The following is a 24,685-nucleotide window of genomic DNA, read 5'->3' on the forward strand; positions in this document are numbered from 1 at the left end:
TCTGTGGTTATGTCTGTTTTGTCTCCACTTTGGGGAAAATAATTAGTTGTATATGATGTAGTCTTATTGGAAGAACGCTGTAAACAAAATGCCAAAATTTGAGTGGCGCTTAAGTGGGATGGCTTGATTAAATAATGTTCACTCACTCAGTTACTTGTTCAGCAAATTAATAAGTGTTGACTAGGCCCTGGAAGAATGTGAGTTCCATAAAGGCAAAAGTTGAGTCCATCTTATTTATTGTGGGTCCTCAGAAAATTTCTGATGACTACATAAGTGTACATGTCACTAGGTACAGAGGGTAGGAGGTGACTATGTTAATGTTACAGAACTCGATCTGATATGCAGGCATGTGAGCCAACAATTACAGTGAGGGCTGATGAATGCTATACTCAAAGATGTATAGGACCCCTCACAAGACAGGGGGTGCAATCCAGCCAGGGGTCTCAAGAAGACAAAGAAGGTACAAAGAATATGCCTTGATAAGTCCTGTTGTGGTTAATCTGCAATGTCTACATGCTTGGATTTTGAAGTCACCTAGGAAACACCCCAGGAAGGAGATCACACCTCATAATCACATGCATGCACTTGTGCACACACTTGCAACTCTTGAAGACATGTCACTTTTTAACAATAGATGCTTCCAGCTGCATTAGCGCTAGCTCTCTTCAAAGTCACTTTCCCCAATGGCCTGCGGGGGGGAAGGGGAGCTGTAGCCATTTCTTTCCTTGTCACAACAGCCTGTCCCAATGGTGACACCCTCACCAGCAATTCCTAGAAGAACTGGACACAGAAAACCTGAAAAACATACTGAACTGCCTTCTACCCATGACTCCAGTCCAACAGTTATCATTTGGACAATTTGCTTTTATCTCACCCATTACCTTTGTGTTAAGTATATTTTAAAGATACTTCTAGAATCTTTCACCTTTTAAAAAAACTGTCATCTTTAGAGTTGGAAGAAATAGTAAAAAATAAATGAATAACCACCTTCTTTGGATCAGAAGAAACTGAGGTGCAGAGAATTTACTGCTTCATCCAAGGGCATGGTAAGAGACCTATGGATCCCATCTAGGGGCCATGTCTAGAACCTCATCCTGGATGGCCCCATTCTCAGAGATGCCCGGCTGTTTGCCTAGATTATGTTATCTCTCATTGTTCCTCTTTCATCTCCAGAGCCCTCCACATCGAGATGAAAGGGACCAATTAAGTTAGGGGATAAAGGCAGAGGAGAGCTGCCAGCACACCCTTTTATCTTAAGCTAGTAGGAAGGTGGTAGCTAGAATACCATTTGGCTTAGTTTTCTCACTCAGTGTGATGGATTTGGCTCAATTCTCCAGCCATGTGGGACAAGAGACATCTGCCATTTGCCACACCTATTGGGAAAGCTTACTCTAGAAACAAGAAATGGGAGAGAGTAGAGCTGTTTGCCAGGTTGGGGGGGGGCAGTATCATAGTGCTTTCCCATCTTTCAGATGGCTGTTCACCTCTTACCTTCTGACACATGCCTTGTGCCCTCCTGGAGAAAGAGATGGTGAGAGAAATCTTGAGTTTTGAGGATTTCAATGCTCTCTGTTTGAACATCTGCAGGATTTGGCATATAGCCCACTTCCAAAACAATCCTTAGTTATTGGCTAAGAATCAGCTTGCATTTAGAGCCTGAGATATGGAAGTGGACATCTCTGGTATTACCTTCAGTGTTAGATAAATGAGATCACTCCAGAGCAAACACTGGGGAAATGTTTCAGAAGGAAACAGGAAAGTACATGAATGGCAAACCTTAAAAGGCAGTGACCGAAGTGGACGGCCCGCTCTCTGCCCACCTGATACAAACATCTGCTTCCCTTCCTTTTCTTCTTGCTACCAGAATCAGGAAGTGGCAGGACTCAGGGCAAGAGGGCTGGCATGTCCTGAGCCCTTGACTGGTATCACCTTGGAACTGGAAGGAAGGATGCCATGCGTCTATGTGGCATGACATGGGTCCATAAAGGAGCCCTGGGATGCCCTGGTGCTAGAGTGCAGACGAGAACAAAGGGTCACAGACAGAAAATGGAAACACACAGAAAAGAATAGAGTGGAGGTTTAGATACAGATGTGAGGACAATGCTAATCTTCCCTGTACTTCCCCTCCTTCCTGCCTTAAGGGCTCCTGTCCCCTATTCTTTTCCTCTATTAAATGTACTCTAGCCTGTAATTCTATATTTACTTGTATAAGTTTGGTTTTCATTTGGCCAAGTGAACTATTAGATCAATCAAACACTTTGTATAATGCCTGGCATGATGGATTCTCAAATTATATTTGTTGAAAGAAAATCAAATAAATGGTTGACATGTAGAGCAGAGAAAGTCAAGCCAGATGTTAACAGCAGACTGATTCTTCTTTCCTCTTTCTTTGGGCATGAATTTCTAAGCATCCTGGTTTGTGTAGTATTTAGTATTGTCATACATTCTACTAGGTAGTCTACATAATGTGTCTCATTAGTCCTCTCAACACAGCCATGAGGAAGTGTGTCCAAGGGCCCCAGATGCCTTCACACTCAACAAATCACTGGAAATCGGTAAATCTGGTCTATTCAAGCTAAAGAATACAGATTAAAGTTAAGAAGTGGAAAGGAACACATGAGACAGAATCCAAGAAGGGCTCTTCTGTAAAATACCATGGCAAAGTTGGATAATGGCCTTTGAGTCTTCCATTCTATGCCCCACCCTTTCACCCCTGCACCTGCAGAGACAAAACACACACACACAATTATGAGCCATAAAAGTAACCTGGTGCCAACCGCACATAGGGATGCAGAACTTAGAGTCATTTTCCCCGGAGGAAACAATTAAGGACTAGATAGAATCAACCATCTGAGAATTTTCAGGTGCTTAGCTTTTATTCAAGGGCTCTGGAGTTCAATAATTCATGCTAATGCAGCCAACATCAAGCCAATTGCATTCATACTCCATTCAGATTTTGATTGCTAAACAGCCCCAGCGACTTTTATGCTGGGAAGACACTCTGGTGAGTTCAGCTGGCATAGAAGGAGTGTAGCAGAAGTACCAGGACCTTGGGGTTAGATGAGCCCGAGTCTTTCTCAGGCCTGGTGTATACTGGCTGAGTGTAGACTTCATCTGGTGAGATTAACCATCTCAGAATTTCTATTTCACAATCAATACAACAGGGTGATACAACAGGGTGACACCACTTGCTCTGTAGGGTTGTGAGATTCACAGATGAAAATTTCAGTCGTATGATAACATAAGAGAAACTTCAGTGGCCTGAAAGAACCCTGAGACATGTTCTTCCCCTCCCCCCCTTTCAGAGTCCTTCTCCTTCTCCTTCTCTGCCTCTCTCTCTCTTTCCCCTTCTGTCCCCTCCTACCTCCCTCCACCCTTCCTGTAATGGAGGACAGTGTTTTCTCTCACTATAATGGGAGTACCAAGAATACCAGGGACATATTATCCAGAAGGAGGAACGAAGAGGGAGAGACTTGAGCCGAATATAGAATCTGTAATTCGTGTTCACGAACTTCCCCGTGCTGAGGAGGAATGGAGAAGTGAGGAAGGCGGACAATTAGGACCATCATAGAGATTCAAAGTTGAGGCAGCTTCAAAGGACTTTAAACACTTTCTACCACTTTGCTTTAATACCTTCCCTCGGTACTCATTAAAATACGTACGCATGCCACTTGCACTAGAAATATCTTCCCGGAAGGAAAAGAAGAAAGTAGGTTAGTAATTTACAAGCTTGTATCAAATCTCCCTTGCCCCCATTTGATTCTGAAAAAGGCGTTGCTTAAATGCATATCATCAAACTGGATGGAAGAATAGCTACGTAAAAATTAAAATGCAGCTACAGAAAAAGAGAAAGCCTACTCCAAGTAAGACTGAGCAAATAGTTCAGGCCTGGGGTCTGGCCTATGTGTTCTTAACACCCTCTGAGACAGGTAAACCACATAGTTTATTTTGAGGAACATGAACTTAATGGTTAAGACCCTGTACTTTACAAAAAGAGTCCTATATTCAGATCCTGAATCTACCACCGTCTCACTTTGTAAACTTGGGCAACTTTGAATGTTCTGATTTCGAATTTTCTAAGTTTCGAAATTTTAATTTGTATATACTTTGAAGTATATAATTTGTATATGCTGTGAGAATTAAATAAGATACATTATGAAATAATGGTATCTGGTATATATGAAAAATAGTATTAACTATTATATATATTAGCATCATTGTGTAAAGAACTTGAATTCTCCTTTCTTTATCATTTCATTCTTTTCTTTTTATAAATCAAAAAGAACAATACATCAAAATAGAAGTTTATGTAAGGAAGTAGTCCAAGGCCGTGTGACAGGATCTTTCCCCTATTTAGAAGTAGCCTTCATCCTCATTACTCAAGATGGCAGTCAGAGCTCCAGGTGCATCTGTGGGATGGATGGAGCCAGGGAAGAGAAGACAGTCTCCTTCAGAAAGACTTTTCTGAAAGGTTTCCACTCCAGGGACCAGAACTCAGCAGCTAGGAAGACTTAAAGTATACTCAGCCAGGAAGTCATGTGCCCAGAAAAATGTGACCCATGTGACCCTTGGTCAATGTCTGTCCTTCTAAATTCCAAGCCAGGATGGCTCACAGACTTAGGTTTTTCCTGGGCATCCTCTGATCTCATCCTCTGCAGGCTAGTTTCTCACATAGCATCTCCCTCAACACAGGTCACAGGCTAGGCCCACCCATCATCTATAAGCTTTGCCCCATTCTTTTTTCTCCCAGGTTTGTCTGATTTTAATAGGCAACATGATCGTTTTTGTTCTAAAAGTTTAAAAACCAGAACTAAACACTTAGGGGAAAACACTGTTCCTTAAAAATAATCTGTGCTGTGTGGTTCAGACATCTAACATTTTCCAAAGCAGTTAAGCTAATATGTGATGATAATCTAGTCCACAGGCCTGACTCTGACTTCTATTACACTGAACAGCATATTTAGAGTGATGCTTCATGCTAAAGGATCAACATCAGCTTTAATGACTACAGAGCTCTCACCACGAGAATGTGTGTCATACTTTATTGAACCACTTCCACGTGCCTTGCTCACTTACCCTCCAGTTTCTGCAGGGTGAGCTGTATTCTTGTATTTCTCTAAGCCCCAGGCTTTCCTTACAATATCCACAGCCCCGTTATCCATTGCCAAGGGGATGTGAGAGCTCTCTACAATTAGCTTGGAATTGTATTTTCAAATGAGCATTGTAGAACTAGAAAATGCTGGAAGACCTGAATTAAATTCTTCCAACTCCCCTAGGGACAGCAAGGGAATTGTTTCATCCCACTGCTTAGAAAACATACACAAGTATCTCTGGTGAGAGAAAGGCCTTTGTTGAAACCTGAGTTGTTAGAACTTTCAGTGTGCCAAGCCAACCTCAAATAAAACCATATTGAGATCATTCCTGTGTGGAGACACCAGTCTCAATGGGTGAGTGGAGGGAAACATTTGACTGTATTAATTATTTAGACAGACAACTGATCTGACAAATGACGATTCACGAGCCGATTTTTATTCAAAAGCTATGATTGATTCCTGACTAATTGTTTTCTTGTCTCAGTTGCATTTCCTAATGATCCAGCTGCTCATGAGGTCCACAGTTCTGCAGAAGGCTGGAGCCAAATTATGCTGCAGTACCCTCACAATCCACTTCCTATTTGCAGGTGGTTTCCACTCCCATTTTCTTCCCATCAATGCTGAGGAGTAGGTAAAAGTGCTGTCATTAGTTCCCCATTATACATGATGCTAAATAAAGGAAGACATTCACCGAGCACATATTATATTCTAGGCAAGATGTTTGATGCATTATGGATACTATTTATTGCTCTCGAAAGCCATAATGAGGTAGACATTCTACTAACATCTTATTTTATACATGAACATAGTTCAAAAAATGTTAAACAACCCTAATCACATAAGTAGAAAGAGGTACAATCAGAATGCAAAATCAGTATGGAGCCAGAAAGAATCATTGACTCACTGTGCTGGCTGGTTTTATGTCAACTTGATATAAGCTAAAGTCATCTGAGAGGAGAGAACCTCAATTGAGAAAATGCCTCCATAGCACCAGGGCTGTAGGTAAACCTGTAGGTCATTTTCTTAATTAATGACTGGTGTGAGAAGGCTCAGCTCATTGTGGGTGGTGCCACCCTGGGTTGGTGGTCCTGGGTTCTATAAGAAAGCAGGCTGAGCAAGCACAAAGAGCAAGTCAGTAAGCAGCACCCCTCTGTGGCCTCTGCATCAGCTCCTGCCTCCCAATTCCTGCCCTGCTTCAGTTCCTGTCCTGACTTCTTCAGTAAGAAACAGTGATGTGGAAGGATAAGCCAAAGGGTTTATACTCTTTAATCTCCAAGTTGCATTTGGTCACGATGTTTCATCACAGCAATAGCAACCCTGACTAAGACACTCACTCAAAGTCACATAGCAGTGAGTCAATCCTAACCCGTACTCCCAGTATCAGGATTAACCACAAAAGCTCTAGACTTAGGTCTCCTGGGTTCAGAGCTAATGTTTGCTGATACTTACCGTTCCCCACCTGTGTCATCTTATGCAAGTTACCAAACCACCGTTACTCTGCTTCATCAGTAAATTGGATGGTGAACTTCTCTCTCAAAAGGTTACTGTGTTGTTTCTGTTTCCTAGATATTGTGAGCAGAGCAGTGATGTCCTGCACCTGAGGTTTACATAACATTTCAGAAGAGGGGCAGAAAGATTGTGAGAGCCAAGCAATCGGGGAGTTTGTGTCTCGTAGTAATATCAGAAGCCATTTCCATGAGGTTTCACCAACATGCAATCCCAGTATAAGCTGATTAAGGACAATACCACTAGTTTTTCCAGATACCTTTGTAGTGATAAAAGATATCTGCATATAAACACTGATTTAAAATTCTTTCATATATATTTATTGAATATATAGTCAATAAAGTGCTATAAATAAATGGGAACGATCAACTATAGCCACAAACCACCATCCAAATCAAAATATAAAATCAAGGTGCTGCTAAGGTGGATGGGGAAAGCCCATGAGATCTCAATCCTACACAAAGCACTACAGACAACCAAGGAAAGCTAGGACCAGGAGAGGCAGTGCTCCTCAGGAGAGGCAGTGCTCCCCAGATCAGAGCACAACAGTTGGTTATCCAGTGCCAAACAGTCAGCCCTGAAAACAAGCAAGGAACATTATTATACAAACCGAGGAGGTTGTATTTGGGAATATATGTGTGGACATATATGCATGCAATAGCAATTGGTAAAGGTAGAAGCCTTGAATTTGAAGGAGAGTGGAGAAAGGAATGTGAGAGTATTTGAAGGGAGGAAAGCTGGAGAAACTAAGACCGCTATTTACATTAAATAAGACAAATGATCCACACACAACTATCATTAGTAGTTAGTATGAGACCCTCCATTCTTCCACCCCTAATCTCAGTTCCTATTTTCTGCCCTGTGTCACTTACAGGTGCCTCGAGCCAAGGCCTTGTGCAACTACAGAGGGAAGAATCCTGGCGACCTGAAGTTTAATAAAGGAGATGTCATCCTCCTTCGGAGACAGCTTGATGAGAACTGGTACCAGGGGGAGATTAATGGGGTCAGTGGGATCTTCCCGGCCAGCTCTGTGGAGGTCATCAAACAGCTGCCCCAACCACCCCCACTCTGCAGAGCCCTCTACAACTTTGACCTTCGAGACAAGGATAAGAGTGAGAACCAGGACTGCCTGACCTTCCTCAAGGTAAGAGTCCCACACCACAGACAGACTATGGCAGAACCCAGAGTCCATTGTTTAATACTTGCTGGGTTTTAAGAAGAATAAACATTTTACACATGAATGCACATGTGTGTGTATGTTTGTGTGTGTGAGCAACCACAAATATGTAAGCAATGTGTGCTTATGTGTATAATTTCAACTACATGGGCACTATCTCAGTCAATGTTCTATTGCTATGAAGAGACACTAAGACCATGGCAACACTTACAAAAGAAAACACTTAATTGGGACATCAACTGTGTTTTCAAAGGCTGTTGAAATCCTCTCACAGAAATCTAGGTTGGGGTTACTTTACTCTTCTCTTCTATGACAGGTTAACATGGGAGCACATGAAGTGGTGCTATTATAATTCCTCCGTAAGCGTCTTGTGTAAAGTGTTTTCATTTACTAGTATGAGGAATGAGATTTCACCTCGGATTCAGACTAAATCACCTCACTGCCCTGTGTGTTCCGATATGATGATCATCTTTATTTTCTTGGTTCCTCGGTGTATTCTCAGCAAGGCCATCCTGTAACCTGAACTACAAACTTCACACTTAGACAATAAATAGGTAGAGAAAGTCTAATGTCACAAGCACTTGCTGAGTATCAACCGTATAGTACACGTTAGACACTGAGTTCCTAGGAAGACATAGCAGAAAACAGCATCTGCTTCCCCAACTTCTCTAGGGATTTGCAAATAGGGACAGTTGTACCACACTCTCCTTCATTCCCTAAACCAATTATTTGACAATTTCTTTTAAACATATTTAATCTATTTTCATTTTATATAGATGAGTGTTTTGCCTGTGTGCATGTATGTGTACCATGTGTGTGCCTGGTACCTGTGGAAACCACAAGAAGGCATTGACTCTCTAGAACTCAGATCACAGATGATTAGGAACCACCATGTGGGTGCCAGGAACCAACTCTGGGTCCCCTGTAAGAGCAAGTGCTCTTAACCACCATCACTCCCCTCCCCCACCAACTGACAATTCAGTCACTTGGAACAGTGATGGAGTGATATCCCTCCTTCCATTGAACTGGTAGCCTAATGGAAGACACATGCACAACACTGGGAAGATATGATACCAGATCAGAGAATTTTGTCACTGTGGAATACTGAAGCTTCACTAGAAAATTCTAAACTCAGTCCTAAACTCAGTCCTAAACACAGTATGTCCAAAGTCAACCAAAGATCTTCCCTCTGGTAAATGTAGTGGCTCATATCTGTACCTATAATCTCAGCATTTGGGATATTAAGGGAAGAGGATCACTGAAGCCAGCCTGGGCTCCAGAGAAAAGCAAAAAGACAGCGTGATGGCTAGGGAGATAGCTCAGAAGATAAAAAGTACTTGCTGCCAAACCTGCTGGCTCGAGTTCAATCCCCAAACCACAAGGTCCAAGGAGAGAAACAACTCTCACAAGTTGCCCTCTGACCTCCAAACCCACCATGGTACATGTCACACACATGGGTGGGAAGGGAACAAAAAGTGTTGCTATTGAGGTATTAAGTATGACATTATTTGTATGAAGTGGGAAAGTAGGACAAAACAAGTGGACAGTATCAGAGGTCAGAGGTCATGATGCTCGAGCATGGGAGATGTAGAGTGTTATATTCTAATTTGGGTGGGGGTTTGTGGCTATAGTTGATTGTTCCAGCTTATTTCTTTCTTTCTTTCTTTCTTTTTTTTTTTGGTTTTTTGAGATAGGATTTCTCTGTGTAGCCTTGGCTGTCCTGGCACTCACCACACCCGGTTTATACATTTTTAAATAAACTGGAAGCCGAGCGGTGGTGGCACACTCCTTTAATCCCAGGACTCTGAGTTCGAGGCCATCCTGGTTTACAAAATGAGTGCCAGAACAGCCAGGGCTACACAGAGAAACCCTGTCTCGAAAAAAACAAACAAAAACAAAACAAAAAAACCCCAAAATGTATGAACTTTACTAAATGCATATATGTATGTCTTGAAAAGAATTTAAATCAATATTTATATGTATATATCTTTTATCTTACTACAAAAACATCAAGAAAAAGTCAACCACGCTATTAGCAGATTATGTGGATAGAACCCACTTGTTTTGCTTATCAACATTTAAAATGTTTCTGCAACTTTATATGTAATTTTTTTGTAGTTAGAAACTTTTAAGTGAAAGCTGCTTTATTTTTGACATATTAAAACTGAGTGTGTTCTGAAAAGTCTTCAAAATTCGAATGAACAACATTCCACTTCACCAAGCTAGAGCTCTATCACCCACGACTTCCCTCTTGACTTCTCCATGTGATTAATGTGAAAGAAAAACCACAGACTTTGCTGGTGACTGGAGTATTCCGATTTTTCTCCTATCAAGTTCCATTGATCCTCAAATCACTTCCATTCCTTTTGAAAATCTTGGTGACCCAAACACTATCCTCTGTGATGCCAGAAATATTTCCCACACAACCTACTCAAGACTTCACCCCCTTGCTCCTTGTTTCAGACTGATCTCAGAGGAAGGTTTTATCACCTGAAAGTGGAGGGTAGAGCTGACGTGAGGCCTTCTCTTTCAGGATGATGTCATCACAGTGATCAGCCGTGTAGATGAGAACTGGGCAGAGGGAAAGCTCGGAGATAAAGTGGGCATCTTCCCCATCTTGTTTGTAGAGGTACGTGATTTTCCCATCTGAAGTTGCTCAAAAGGGTCTGTACGCCCCAGTGATGGCTAAAAGAAATTCTTATTTAACATGAGACTTAAATTTCACTAGAGCCTCTAAAGAGACTCATTCTACCCAGTAACACACAATGTTGGTGAATCTAGAGAAATGGGTCTTTTCTATTCTGTTTCTTAGAATGTTAAGTGGTAAGGTTCTCGCATCAAAATGAAAATTCACCTATAAACAAAAAACCTTAAAGTGTGCACCACTTTATGTTAACAATTGCATGTTAACACTTTATGTTAACATTTGAAGACTGATTGTAAGGAAATATTTAAACAAACATATAAAGCTGTTTATACAAAACATACAAAATGCTCACCATAGCACTGGTAACTGTGAAGACGTGGAAATGATTGAAATAACCAACAGTAAGCACTCACTGTGAGGGAGGGACAGGGTCTCACTGTGTAGACCAGGCTGTACTCAAACTCACAGACTTACCTGCCTCTGTCTCCTGAGTGCTAGGGTTAAAGATGTGTGCCACCATACCTGGCCTACTTTTTTTCTTTGTTTGTTTGTTTTTGTTTTGTTTTGTTTTTCGAGACAGGGTTTCACTGTGTAGCCCTGGCTGTCCTGGAACTCACTCTGTAGACCAGGCTGGCCTCGAACTCCGAAATCTGCCTGCCTCTGCCTCCCAAGTGCTGGGATCAAAGGTGTGTGCCACCACCACCTAGAAAAAAAAATGTTATATAACATTTCAAATGTTAAAGAATAATATTGTAGAGCACTTGATATAATGAGAAAATACATGATTTACTGCTGAGCTGAAAACAAATTAAATGGGTATAGATTTCCAAATCCTCAAGATGAGAAAATACCAGAGATCTGTCTGTTCATAACAATGTGAATGTACTAAATACTGCTGAACCAGGCACTTAAATCAATGAAACTGTGCCCTATGTGTTTTCTACCACAGTAAAATGAAGTTGAACTAGGTTGAAAGCAGCTCTATAAATGTGTGCATAAAATGTACAAGGGGTACAAGAACATGTATCAACATATACCAACATATTGGGAGTAGTGACTACTAAAGGTTAAAATTGCAGGTGGAACTCAGAGGTTGACATCCAGTGTCTTCCTCTACAGTTCTCCACGGGGTTGTTTGAGAGTCTTTCAATGAACCTGGAACTTGCTGTTTGCTGATACTAGCCAACAGGATCTGCCTGCCTCCATACTGTCACCACCAGCACTGGGGTTTCAAGCATGTGCTACCACAGCCTTTATGCAGGGTCTGGGCTCCAAGCACAGGTTTGGGGTCCTCACCTTTGCATAACAAGCAGTTTACCTACTGAGCTAATTCCCCAGCCTTACTTCTGTGGGCATAATAATAATAATAATAATAATACGCTTAACTTAAAAAACAAGCTAGGCTATCTATTTCTCTAGTGTAATTATCTAACCTCTAGTCTCTAACCTCACTAGCCACAAGCCTCGCCCTAGCTCGAAGCAAGTCGTTTGCAAATTCAAAAGAGAGTTTTCATTGTTTAAGTGCATTTACTGGGTGCTTACCGTGCATAAAAGTATTGAAAGTGAGTATCGGGAAGCTATAAAAGGAGGAGAAGGTGGTGGCCCCACCCTTCAGGAGGGTGGGGGAGCAGAACTGAGGCAGAATTGAGAAGAAGCCAGTTCTTCCATGCCTGAAAGCCAAAGCAAGTTCTGCAATGCAGGGTGTTTCCTAAGCATGGTCCAGCTTTCAAGGGGACGGGTATCCTTCACTCAGCCAGTCAAAGCAACAGTGGAGGGAAGGGTGGAGGGAGAGCCGTACAGAGCGCTGTGCATTTAAAGGTCTCATTCCACCAGCCTTATTTCTTCCTGGCACACCTGCCCAGTGCTTCCTTGTCTGTTCAAATTTCACTCATTTTATGAGGCTCTGCTGGGAGAAAAAAAGTTCAGAAAATGTCAGCAGCCAGGTGAGCATTGATTGATTTCTGTCTTCTCTGAACACGACGAGTTAGTCAGACTTTACAGGCCAGCTAACACAGAACAGGCTCTCCATAAAAAAAAAAAAAAAAAGTTTGCCCAGTTTATACAAGGATTCAATAACAATGCAGTGATTTTTAAAGCATTAAAATGAATAAACGAAAACCTATCTGAAGATGGTTAGAAAGAAAGAAAGAAACCATTCGCTTTGACCCTGTCCGGTTCTCTCACTTACTTAATCATTCATTGGCTCCATCAGGTTCTTCAATAAGTTCTAAAGACACAGGATGGATATGGGTCCCTAGTCCCAGAGGTCACAGAGTCCCGCACTCGGGTAATGAATTACAAGGATGATAGATGATGCCAAAGGTGGGAGAAGAGAACTGTTAGGGAGTTGTGAAGCGCAGCTAACTCAGGGAGGTCAGCAAGCCCCACCTGAGCTGACTGCGAAGCAATTAAGGTTAGGTGTGTATGAATGGAGGAAAAAGCAGCTGGGGACGTAGAAGTAGCACCAGAAGGACCCAGGGACGACTAGATTGGAAGCCAAGTCACCAAGCCAAAGAAGTAAATTGTAGTAAACTATAAACCATTTTGTGAACCATCAGAAAAGGTCAGGTAATGTTGTCATACTAGGCAGCCCCAGAGTCTCACTGGCTTAACAGAGAAAATGGTGTTTCCTACCTAAAATGTATGTTCAGCACAGAATGCTGAGTGACTCTCTTCACAGCCACCTGGGAGCTGACACTAAGGCTGGGCCATCTTTTAGCTGCAATATCTGGAGCATGCGTCCTTCCTGGTTTCTACAGGAAAGGAGAGTGGGTTATATATTCAGGGTGGAGGGTTTCTGAAGTAACACTGCCCCTCCCCCCACTGCCCATTGGCCTGAACCAGTCACATCGCTCCAAGTCAGCAGAGGAAAGGGGACCATGTGGATACACGAGGAGACACCATCTACAGTAATAAACTAAGATCTAACACAGAGATCCATAGAAGCCATAGAAAGTTCTTAGGAAAGCAGTGACCTGACCAGGCTTGTTTTGTTTTGTTTGATTGCCATTTTTCAGCGGGTTGGTGGGTAGGGGTTGACTTTATTCTGTTTTCAGACCAGGTCTCATTGTCTAGTCCAGGCTGGCCTGAAACTGGACGTAGAGCACAGGCTAGCCTTTACCTTCTTCAGCTTCCAAAATGCTCTGGTCATAGATGTGAATGACCAGGCCCAGACTTGGGTTTCCGGGATACAGTGGGGGAAAAAAAATTCAAAAGAGGGGAGAGAAACACGGAAGGACAGATGAGTAGGCTGCTGCATGGCTGCATGGCTGCATGGCTGCATGGCTGCATGGCTGCATGGCTGCATGGCTGCATGACGGCTCCCTTAGGAAAGGATGCAGCACTGACTGCTAGGCTGGAAATGAATTGACAAGTTCAAATTCTACCTCTCAGGAGGACTGGCTGGGGAATTGCATAGGTGGAGGGCCTGGGAAAGCAACCTGGGGCATCACTACTCTATGACTTGTGTGCCTAGGTCCGTGGTGGGCCATTTGCCAAGAGGAAAGAATAAGGATGTTAGGAGACAAAGCTAACTCTCCTAGGACCTGCACTTGGTACCTAAAAAAGCACAGGAAGGGGGAGACTTTGGCCTGATCTCCTGCAGTATCTTGAGATGTTTCTTTATAGCTCTGGGGTTGAAGGGTTAAGCGTTAATTTTATCACCCGTTTCTGAGAACTTTTTTTTCTTTTCAAAATTTCTGTATTTAATGATTATCCATTTGGATAATCTCTCTACAAATTTACCTCTAAAATTAGTAATGATGAGAACCCTGGAAATTATCATGAAACTAGCCATCGCTTCATTTGTTCTGCTAATTGCTAGGAGGAGGAAGAAGATAATCAAGTGGTTTGTCTAATTGGGAACCTACTTTTCAAATGTTGCTTCAAATCTAAATTGAGTTTTTAAAGCAGTACTTAAAGTTTTGACTCCAGTAATTTCATTAAGACCCGTGTGTGCTAAGAACTCTTTAAGTTTGCTCGTTGGCAGCGCCACGCAGAGCAATTGGAAGGAAGGCTTTTTTATAAGGAATGACATGGAATTTTTTGTGCATAAACAAGACTTTTTTTTTCCCTGTTAATGCATCATTTGATTTATTGAACTGCACCTGCACAGAGGGTGGTAAAACAGAAGCAGAGCTTCTGCCCACTCTTGTCTGGACTTCTCCGTAGGGCAGCCTCAGTCTGTGAGCCTCATCCAGCCCAATGAACATTGGGATATTCAAGGAGATTGTTCCAAATGAGTCCCCGAAGTCCTTCCCCTGAGGAACTATCAGTCACACCAGTGGAGGACAGGGCAGAAGCAGTCTCACAAGGCCCTTTGTTTGGCATTACTGATACAAAAATAAATAAATTAAGAAGGTGATGGCGTGGCCCACCTGAAGCCAGAACAGGCAGGACAAATGAAAAAGAATGAACTTGAGTCATTCTGCTGCAGAGGGTGGTAAAGACCATCACTCATTCAATCTGAAAGGCATCAGTTTTTCTCTTCCTATGCAAACCATGGGTGGACAGGTGCTATGGGGGCTTGCAAGGCCTTAGTCCGGGCTACCATTAGAGAATGCAGGAACAAGATCCATATCTTACTAATTGGTATCCCTACTTCTCATCATCACTTCTGGGTAACATTAATAATGAGATTTTCATCGATATGGAGTAATATCTCTTTGCTCTCTTATATATCTAGATCTCTGTTTGACAAATATATAATTATGTAAACACGCTACAGTCAATATATAGAAAAGTTCCAACCTGTCCCCCCTAAATCCCTCATTCTGCACCCTTTTGTCTGTTCCCTCTCAGACTCTCAATACCTAGTAACCAGTGATCTATTTTCTGCTCCTATGGCTTTCTTTTTCTAGTGTTCTATAAATGGAACTCCGGAGAACACAGCTCCGTGAGCTTGGCTTCTTTTGTGTTGCTTTAGCACGTTTGAGCTTCATCTGTGTCTGTAGCTTACTTGTTTTTATTAGTGAGCAGTGTCCTGAAGCACAGTTGTTCCAGAGATGGTATTTTCAACATTTAAAAGACATTGGCACCTGGGAAGACAGTTCAGTCTGTAAAGTCTTACCAGGCAATTGTGAGGACCTGAGCTTGATTCCAGTACCTGTTTGGTTTTTGTTTTGTTTTTAAAAAGGCAGGAGGTGGGGAGGTGGAGACAGGTAGATCCCTGGAGCTCAGTAGCCAGCTAGCCTGCCTCATTGGCAAACTCCAGGCCACTGAGAAACCCTGCCTAAAAACCAAGATGGGCAGCTCCTAAGGAACAGCCTCCAAGGGTGACCTCTGGCCTCCACACGCACGTACACATGCTCCAATCATCAACGGGCAGTAGACGACATCAAGGTTGTCTCCTACTGTTGGCAACTCTGAGTACACACTGTGCTTTGAGCATACATTTTTCTCTCTTCGAGTAATTACCCAGAAGTGAGATGGCTGGATCCGATGCTAAGTATGTGTTTAGCTATGAGAAACTGCCAAACCGTAACATGAGCTTTAAAAAGCATAAATCAGACCGTGTCACTCCTCTTCCCAGATCCTGCCAGGAGCTTCCTGTTACACTGAAAATAAGTCAAAGCCGCCTGAGTCCTTGTGCAATCAGGCAGGCTCCTACCAGGCTTGCAGCTGCCTCTCCCTGTCTCCTCACCTGCTCCCTTCCATCCTTCTCTACCTCTTTCTGCCTGCTCTGTTCACATCCTCACTTCCACACAACCAGTTCTTTCCCTATCACTTGTCTCAGCTTAAATGTCATCTTCTGGAAGGCTCTTCCTTGATCTTCCCCCGACCAATTTAAAATAGCCACTCTCCCCGGGCACTCTCCCTCTTAGACAGAAAGATTATTATCATCTGATAGCTTCTTGTTTATTAGCTTACAAATGGGCTCTGTCACTTGTGCCGCTTCTGCTGGGCCTCAGCTTTCTTATCTTTGAAATGGACTCTTTTTAAGTGCACTTGGTGAGCTTCAGGCTAGTGAAAGACCCTACCTGAAGATACGGGGGGGGGGGGATTGCCCCTGAGGAATGACAGCAGGATTTGACCTCTGCCCTATATACATACGTGCACATATGTGCAGGTGTGCACACACACACACACATGCAGATATGTGGAAAGTCAAGCACAAATACAAACATAATAATACTACTCCCCCACACACACTGGATGAGTTCTTCACATTGTGTTTTCAGACAAGAATCACCTTTTCTGTCTTAGCTATTTTAAACCTCTGCACGTTGTCATTTTAAAAGTTCTTAAATGGGAAAACTCTTTTCTTTTTTCTTTCTTTTTTTTTTTTTAACCTCTAGTTAAATTTCTAAATTAGAATGAGACATGCAGCTTTGGAGAGCCATTGGTGACTGTTATAATAATAGGAATTTGACTAACCATCCTAAGACAGAAGCATTGAGTCATAGGAACCCTCACTGTTTTCCACCAACTTCACATTTCCAAAGGCTATGAGTGCCTAGGGGCCCTTAATGGAATGAACGGGATGGTGGGGAAGGCCACAGTGACACAGCAATACAGCACTGGGCTGGCTGACACCAGATTAGACATGCCATTTGTTACGTTTCCAGAAATTGTGCTTGCCAGCTGTTAACCACTGGCTTATCAATAACACTACCTGCCAGGGTTTTTCTATCCTTTCTTGTCCCCCCACCCCCAGGTAATTTACCAGAACAAGTGATTTTACAGACAAAGAACAGGAAAGGGGTGTGAAGAGATGGCAGTATTCAAAATAGGAGAAGCAGATTAACAGAAGGGTGTAGTCAAAGCCCTAAATGCATGTCCACTCTGTCTCAAACACCAAATTATGAACTTCAAATGGATAAAAGATGCAGCTTTTACTGACCAAAGGGTGGCCTACCAAGCCACAGACTGGGAGATAATGTCAGCTGCCAACAAGCATAAGACTTAGCTATTGTACTATCTCAGAGAGTAACTCTCTCTCTCCTCTTATCCTTGCAGCCAAACGTCTCGGCAAGACACCTCCTAGAGAACAAAGGACATCAGTTATCACGCACAAGACACCTGTCCCTGATGTCCTCCCCATCCAGAGGCAAAGCGACCAACACATCCTCGCTCCGAAAGAGCCCAGGGTCCAGGAGGAAGGGATCTGGGCAGTTCTCCATGACTACAGCTTTGAACACACTCAACCGCACAGTCCATTCTCCTGAAGGTCACCAGATGGTGGAAATCAGCACCCCGATGCTCATCAGCTCTAACAGCCCCTCTGTGCTCACCCAGCATGGGGACAAGGCAGACTTCCCTACCAGCTCTGCAGGACAGGTAGGGAATAAATCCACGGGCACTGGGGCACTAGGCAAGAAAGCGTCACCACGTCCCAAGCACTGTTGGATGCTGACTGCCTGGCAGGCACTCAGAATGTGTGAATATTACCTGGAGCCCTGTGCACTGATTATCAAATGTTTGTGATCTCATTTTATCCTTAAGCATCTTGCAAGTTCGTATGAGTATTATTAATCCCTACTTCACAGGTAAGAAAAGAGAATGTTCAAAGGGTTAAATAAGTTGCCCAAATGTCCAGATACTTTTCCCTTTCCTTGTCCTGTGGTAAGCATGATTGCCTGTTCATCAGAACTTTCCTCTAAGGAGATGTTGGCAGCCATTTTCCAGATAGGGTTTTGGCATTATATGCCATGTCTTCTGCAATAGCCTGGGCTTCACATGGGAAGAAAGTGAATAAGACCTGTGGGTTAGCAGGTGTTTCCTGGGATGATGATATAATTCGTGGATCTGATGCTTATTTCTACATTTTTGCAGCCAAAGATAAGAGGACAGATGAGATTCTCTCTCTCTCTCTCTCTCTCTCTCTCTCTCTCTCTCTGACATAGTACAATAGCTAAGTCTCATTTGTCATGTTATTTCATGCAAGTCCCTTATTCAAAAAAAATGATTAAGAATTTCAAGATGGTAACAGCAGCGCATTAAATCAAGTGGTGGCCCTGCGTGACTACACAAGTCACACACCCATGGAGCCAGCCTTGGATGCTTTCACAGTGGGCACCTAATGAGGTAATGGGTGTAAAGCACTTGCTGTAAGGGTGTCTGCACATGCTACGCTCCAAGTCAGCACTGGCTCTCCGTCCTAGGTTTTATTATTAGCCCTGCTCAGCGAGATGCTGAGGAGAGATAAGCCAACGGGAGTTGTAGCAATCCAGAAGCTGAAGTATTTCTGACAGCATGTGGCTATTTAGGCTGAAGGGCACTTTAAAAGATAAAGGAGGAGACGTATGAGGCAAGGTAATTAAGGAGAATGCCGTGTTGGGTGCTCAGCTAAAAACACTCTCTGGAACCATGCAGGTGGCAACTTGAAAGGACAAACTTCAACTTGCGCTGGTGTCTTTCTTTTCTTTTAAGAAGCTGTAAATCTTGTTTTTAAACATGAATTTCTACCTTGGGATTAAATGGCTTAATTGGACTTTAATCCCTTTATAACAAGACGCAGAAGAAGGAGAAAGTCAAGGGCTCCTCAAAGACCTGTGTGCTGGTCTGCATGAAAAATAACCACCTCCATTAACACTCTATCTTATACTACTGTCTGGGTTGCTAAGAGGGCAGTCTCTCATGTAACTGCACCAGCTACCTACACTACACTACCTCTCTGTCTCTCTGTCTCTGTCTCCTCTTCTCTTCTCTCTTTCTCTCTCTCTCTCTCTCTCTCTCTCTCTCTCTCCTCTCTCTCATATATACTTTTTCCATACATAATCTTCTGACATTTTAAAAAATCTGACATGCATGTAAACACATTTTTATGAACATATACATACTTTATATTGAGTGGTTCTACCACACACATACACAAACACATGAGCACTCTAAAACAGGAACCTGATGACTCACATGAAGCAGAAAAGTCAGAAGTTTCTAAAGGATTCTTTCTATAGAGGTATGGGTATATAAAGTGCAGCCCACACTCTGTAAAAATAAGCAAGCGAGCTCAGCCATGAGTTGGCTTCTCAAAAGATGTATCCAAGAAACATGTTCTCTGTGCCGTTGAAATCCTTATTCCTGGATGCTTACCTCATCTGCTGAGAGGATGAGCCAGAGAGGGAGAACACCAGTAGCCCTCAAAACGAATCATATTCCTTCCAAGTGTGCACAAAGAATGATAATTCCAAACCACAGCCTTCACAGGCAATCACTGGGCAGTAGTGATAGCCTTCCGTCAATGCAATGGCTGTAAACAGTGACTATTTCTATATAGATGGCACAGGTATTGTTAAAACATACCCACAAACCCCATGTACAATCTCTAACTATATATAAGCAGGGCATTGAACAATCTCTCTCTTTCTTTCTTTCTCTCCTGCTTCTTCATTGAGTCTTATTGAGAGTCGGGGTTAGGTCTAGCCCACTAATTTTCCCCTACCCCGCCCCCCATGCCCTCATACAATGCTTATACCCAAGTAGGTGTTCAAAAACTCAAATCAAATGATGTTTTTTTTACTTAAGTATCTGGATAGGTGGTAGCACATAGGGAAACCTGAAAGGGATCTCTTGTAGGCCTCACAGATGACTGTAACTCAACTAACAAATATCGAGAGTGAGCAGTGTGTACTGGTAACCATATTGAGTGAAGTCATGCTCCAAAACCAAGGCAGTAATAATCTAAAATATTTTGAAACTGTAAGACCCCCTTTTGGGGACCCCCACTCTAGTCTCAGGAGAAAAAGAGAGCACCCAAAGAAGCACGAGAATCCTTCTTGCTGTAAGCACATGAGGCAGTTTAATGGCAGAGCTCCTGGTTGAAACATATCTCACACAGGGGACAGTGGACTGGACCACGAGGCTCGAAAGCTAGGGGTTTTTATGGGGTAAAGGGCTTAGGGGTGGGGAATTCAGCATTATTGGCTTATTCAAACATCAGCAGAAAATTATATGTACGTGCAGATCAGGGTGTCAGAGTTCTGTGAGTTGGATGTTTATCAATACTAGCAGAGTATCTGGTCAGTTTGACTCAGTTCAGATAGCCCTGCTATGTCCTCACATTCCTCTTTATCTTTATGGTCAAGCTGTTCCCAGGAATGCTTTAACTACGGGGCATGCCAGGGTTTGTTTTTCTTTATTCTCAGCCCCAGGCAGCCTCTAGGCTCACAAACAACCAGCAATTTCTGAGTACTTTATATGACTTACAGGTCTTGAAATTTCATCTTTCTTTCAAAACCAATATGAGACAGATGGATGCATAAATGATAGAGGCATGGAGGGATAGATAGATGGATAGATAGATGGATAGATAGATAGATAGATAGATAGATAGATAGATAGATAGATAGTCATATTAGATGAATAGACACATATATGGGCAAACAGACAGTGATAGATATAGACTGACAGATACATGGTAGACTCTGATAGGACAGATCCAATCTCCAAAGCCCTGCCTCTCCATCCTACAAATATGGTAGAACCTTTGTGGGAGAGTTATAAACCTCCTTACATTAAGGTAATTAGGGCTCAGAAGAAAGATGGTTTGGCCAAGTTCACATCATTAGTAGAGTCTGCCTTGATCTTGGTGCTTTCTAGTGCTAAAACAAGATTGGCATTTCACTGTGCCATTAGTGGTCTTTACCACCTAAGCATCATTATTAAGCCAGTGCAGTTTGTCTTCAGTTCACATCCTCTCTTCTCAGTGTCTTCATTGGTATTTTTGACTCTAAGGCTTTCTACCACTCTTCCCTTATACCTTCCAGTGGTGGGGGGGGGGGGACAGAACAAAAACAAATGCCCTGTCTCTTCTCCACCTAAAGGCTTTCATTTACTGCCACTTTGTTCCTTACAAGCCACCAGAGGTATCTAAGCATTCATGGTGTATTTTATCGTTAAGGCCATCAAGAATAAATTGTTATCAAGGAATCCACAATCTAGCAGAGATTCAAAACTCAATGGCTAACTGCACTGGAGCCTGGGCTCCCTGAGATGAAGTCCCTGACAGCCCCCACGCTGCCTTAGGTGATATAAGGGCCCAGAAATTATGAATACAAGAGAACAAGCTGAAAAACACATCTCAGTGTTCCATAGGGTGCTCCATGGGGTGTTATTTTTTGGGTAACAAGGTCTCAGCCCTGTTTCAGTCTATCTGCAACACCTTTTGAACATTGATTACTCTCCCTAAACAAGAAAAAGAGAAAAGAACTTCAGATCCTATAGGAGGTTATTGCCTCACTTCCAGGTTGAAAAATACCAGGTTTCTATTATGTTGTGTGGTAGCAACACTCTAAACTTACAAGTGATATTAATTTTATGTTCACAGAAGGAAAGGCATACAAATGTTTAGATACTTGATTTAAATTTAAATTTTCCATATTTAAAGAACAGTAAGTTAATAAGGTACATAGCTATGAAGGCATGATTCAATACAGATTAGATCATGTTGATCCCAAGTAAACACATGTGTAGCCAGAACATGCACACATGACTCCAGACACAGATAAAAAGATAATCTTGGTGTTTAACCTCCCTGGCAGAAAGATATGTGAAGAGGTTTTTTTTTGTTTTTTTTTTTTTGAGAGAGAATTTTTACCATATAGTCCCTGAACTTACCATGTAAATCAAACTGGCTTTGAACTCATGGAGAGGTGCCTGCCACGTGTTGGTTAAAGGCATGCACCACTATGCCCTTCCAGGAATAATTGAATATTATTTTGCTGTATGATTATGTAGTGAAAAGTCCAGGACATTTCTTTTAGGGAGGTTGCAAAACGCATGTAGGTGCCAACAAGAAGACAAAAAAGGAAGAAGAAGAAGAAGAAGAAGAAGAAGAAGAAGAAGAAGAAGAAGAAGAAGAAGAAGAAGAAGAAGAAGAAGGAGGCTGGATAACAAGAAGTTATTTTACACAGTCAGCTTAGAAGCCATGTTACATGTTCTGGTTCCCTCTGTGAAGAAACCAGGCTGGAATTGCCCAAGTCATCCTTGTATAATTGTTGCCTTCACACCAAGGAGCCAGAAAAAGGCATTGCATTTTCTCATTGTCTTTGTGTCTTCCTACCTGTAGGGAAACACTTGACAGTCCTGGGTAGAGCATGCAGTAATAACCTCAGAGATGGTGTACTGCATCTGTAGGCTAGAAACACGCACTTGAATGACTGAGTCAGACCTGAGCACTTAGAGCGGGTTCTGCTGAACCTTCGGTGCAGAAGATCAAGTGGGTGTCTTGGCACCAACACACTTGACCTTAAGGAGAGCCTGGGAATTCCCTCTAGGGGGGAATTCAGAGGAGAAAAAAAGCCAAGCGTGTGACATACAAACTACAAAAGAATCATCCTTTGGCGATACAGTACCTCTTTAGGGTGGTCACAAACACAAGGTCCTCTTTGGCCCAGTAGATGTAGAGCCTCTGTCAACTAGGTATGCCACACTCACAGAGCAATGAGGCAGTCTCCTTTTCTGCAGGTAGAGGACCTGTTCCCTTGGCATCTCCACTTCCTCCCTTCCTGTCTCCATATCACTTCTAGCTCTGTAAGTCCCTTTCAAAGCCCCCCTCTTCCTATATGTCAGACCCAGGTTATGTAATCTTTTCTTCCCATAGACTCTTTCCCAACCTCTTACCTGCAGCTATTTGGCAAGCCCATTTTGCCTCCAAAATAGTCAATGCTGTGTCCAGCTCTTGCCACTTTCTTAGTTTTGAACCTTGTCTCTTGTCTAGACTATAGTTCCAGTCTCTTTCCCGGCCTCCTAGAACCATGCTCAATCACATAGCATCACCCTGGTGCAACCCCTCCCGCAATCTCTGTTTCACAAATATGGTTTTGTAGCGACTGTTTAAATTTTTTCTTTTAGCCATTTCTGTTTCCCAATTCACCAGTGGTTCCCAGAGGTCCTAAGGAGTGGAAATAATAAATCTGCAGTTTATTAAGTAGCTATTAAGAGCCAAAAACTCATGAGAGGACTTGCAGACATCATCATGTACAACTATTCTGAAGAGACACTGATGTGCGCCTTTGACAAACAGCAGATCTCTGCGGGGAGAAGATGACGGATCCTGACTCAAGGCTAGAAACTGAGCCAGGGTTTGAGTGTAACTCACTCTCTCTCCCCCAAAAGAGTTCTTAAGTATGGTGCCAAGTGGTCCACAGTCTGGCTTCAATTCACTTCCCAGCAGCCTCAATTCATTACACAGTCATATAAGCATACATGTACACTAGTCCATGATAATATAGATGGTAGAATTAATCTAGATGTGACAGCACTCATAATCCCAGCATCTGAAAGATGGATGCAGGAGAACGAGATATTCAGTGGCATCCTTGGCTACATACTAAGTTCGTAACTAGCCTGAAACTGGCCATATGTGGTTTTGTCTGAAAGCATCTCAAACTGTGTGCATGATACAGTGATCTGCTCCACACCCACAGGGCAACACACATTCAGCCACTTCACCCCTTTTTTAGTCTTATATCCCTTGAAAGATCTGAGTTATTCTGGACGATGAACAAATTTTTTGTTGGCTAAATAATGCAATTCCCCGTGGAATGTATTTCTGCCTTACTCACCTGTTTCAGCAGTACCCATCCCTTAAGCCCTAAATAGATAATGTTTCTTCAAGGAAGTTCTTGTCAGTCGTCCTTTGCAAAGATTAGTGTCTCTTTTATATTAACTACACACTGTTTATACACTTGTATAACATGTTGTTATAAGCAACGTGTTAGAACATCAATATATAAAGACAGTGTGCATATATCTTATTACATTGCTCAATAGATGGAGAGTTTCTCAGGGTTGGAGATATTGTTTTGCTCACGTATGTCACTGTAGAATATTTGAAGCCCTCTTGTTTTTATTACCTAGGCAATGTAGAAAAAACAGAGAGGGCAAAGGCAACTTAGTGTGAGGAGTGTAATTCCCCTTCCGGACTATGTCTGAGTGATAGCAGCAAGTCTAGGCAACTTCCCTGCATTGCTAGAAAAAAATGAGCTAGCACGTATCTTGGAGAATTCTGAGATCTACTAAGGCACTTCTCCTTTTAGCCCTGTGTCTAGAATATTGTGATGTAGTTTCTAGAACTATTGTAAGTCTGGATCCATTATATGGGTGTCCCATCTTTCACTAGGGACTCTTAGCCTAACGTGATGCTCAGGTCTGCGTGAAAGATGTTTTTTTTTTTTTTTTTTTACTGAGTATTAAGAGAATTTCCCCCCTTGGTCTGACTCTGCCTGTCTGTCTGTTTCTCTTCTCTCTTCTCTTCTCTTCTCTTCTCTTCTCTTCTCTTCTCTTCTCTTCTCTTCTCTTCTCTTCTCTTCTCTTCTCTTC

General features: G+C 42.5%; 1 protein-coding gene across 1 annotated transcript in view; it reads left to right on the forward strand.

Annotated features, from left to right (window-relative positions):
• Sh3rf2 (SH3 domain containing ring finger 2) overlaps positions 1–24,685 on the forward strand; it is a 104,495-nt gene that overhangs the window by 41,415 nt on the left and 38,395 nt on the right. The window contains exons 3-5 of the mRNA XM_021150804.2: positions 7,474–7,743; positions 10,310–10,405; positions 17,381–17,701. Of these exons, the coding sequence (XP_021006463.1) occupies positions 7,474–7,743; positions 10,310–10,405; positions 17,381–17,701 (687 nt within the window). The remainder of the gene's footprint in view (positions 1–7,473; positions 7,744–10,309; positions 10,406–17,380; positions 17,702–24,685) is intronic.

This window comes from Mus caroli, chromosome 18, assembly GCF_900094665.2.
Source record: "Mus caroli chromosome 18, CAROLI_EIJ_v1.1, whole genome shotgun sequence".
In the NCBI taxonomy this organism is placed as follows: domain Eukaryota; kingdom Metazoa; phylum Chordata; class Mammalia; order Rodentia; family Muridae; genus Mus; species Mus caroli.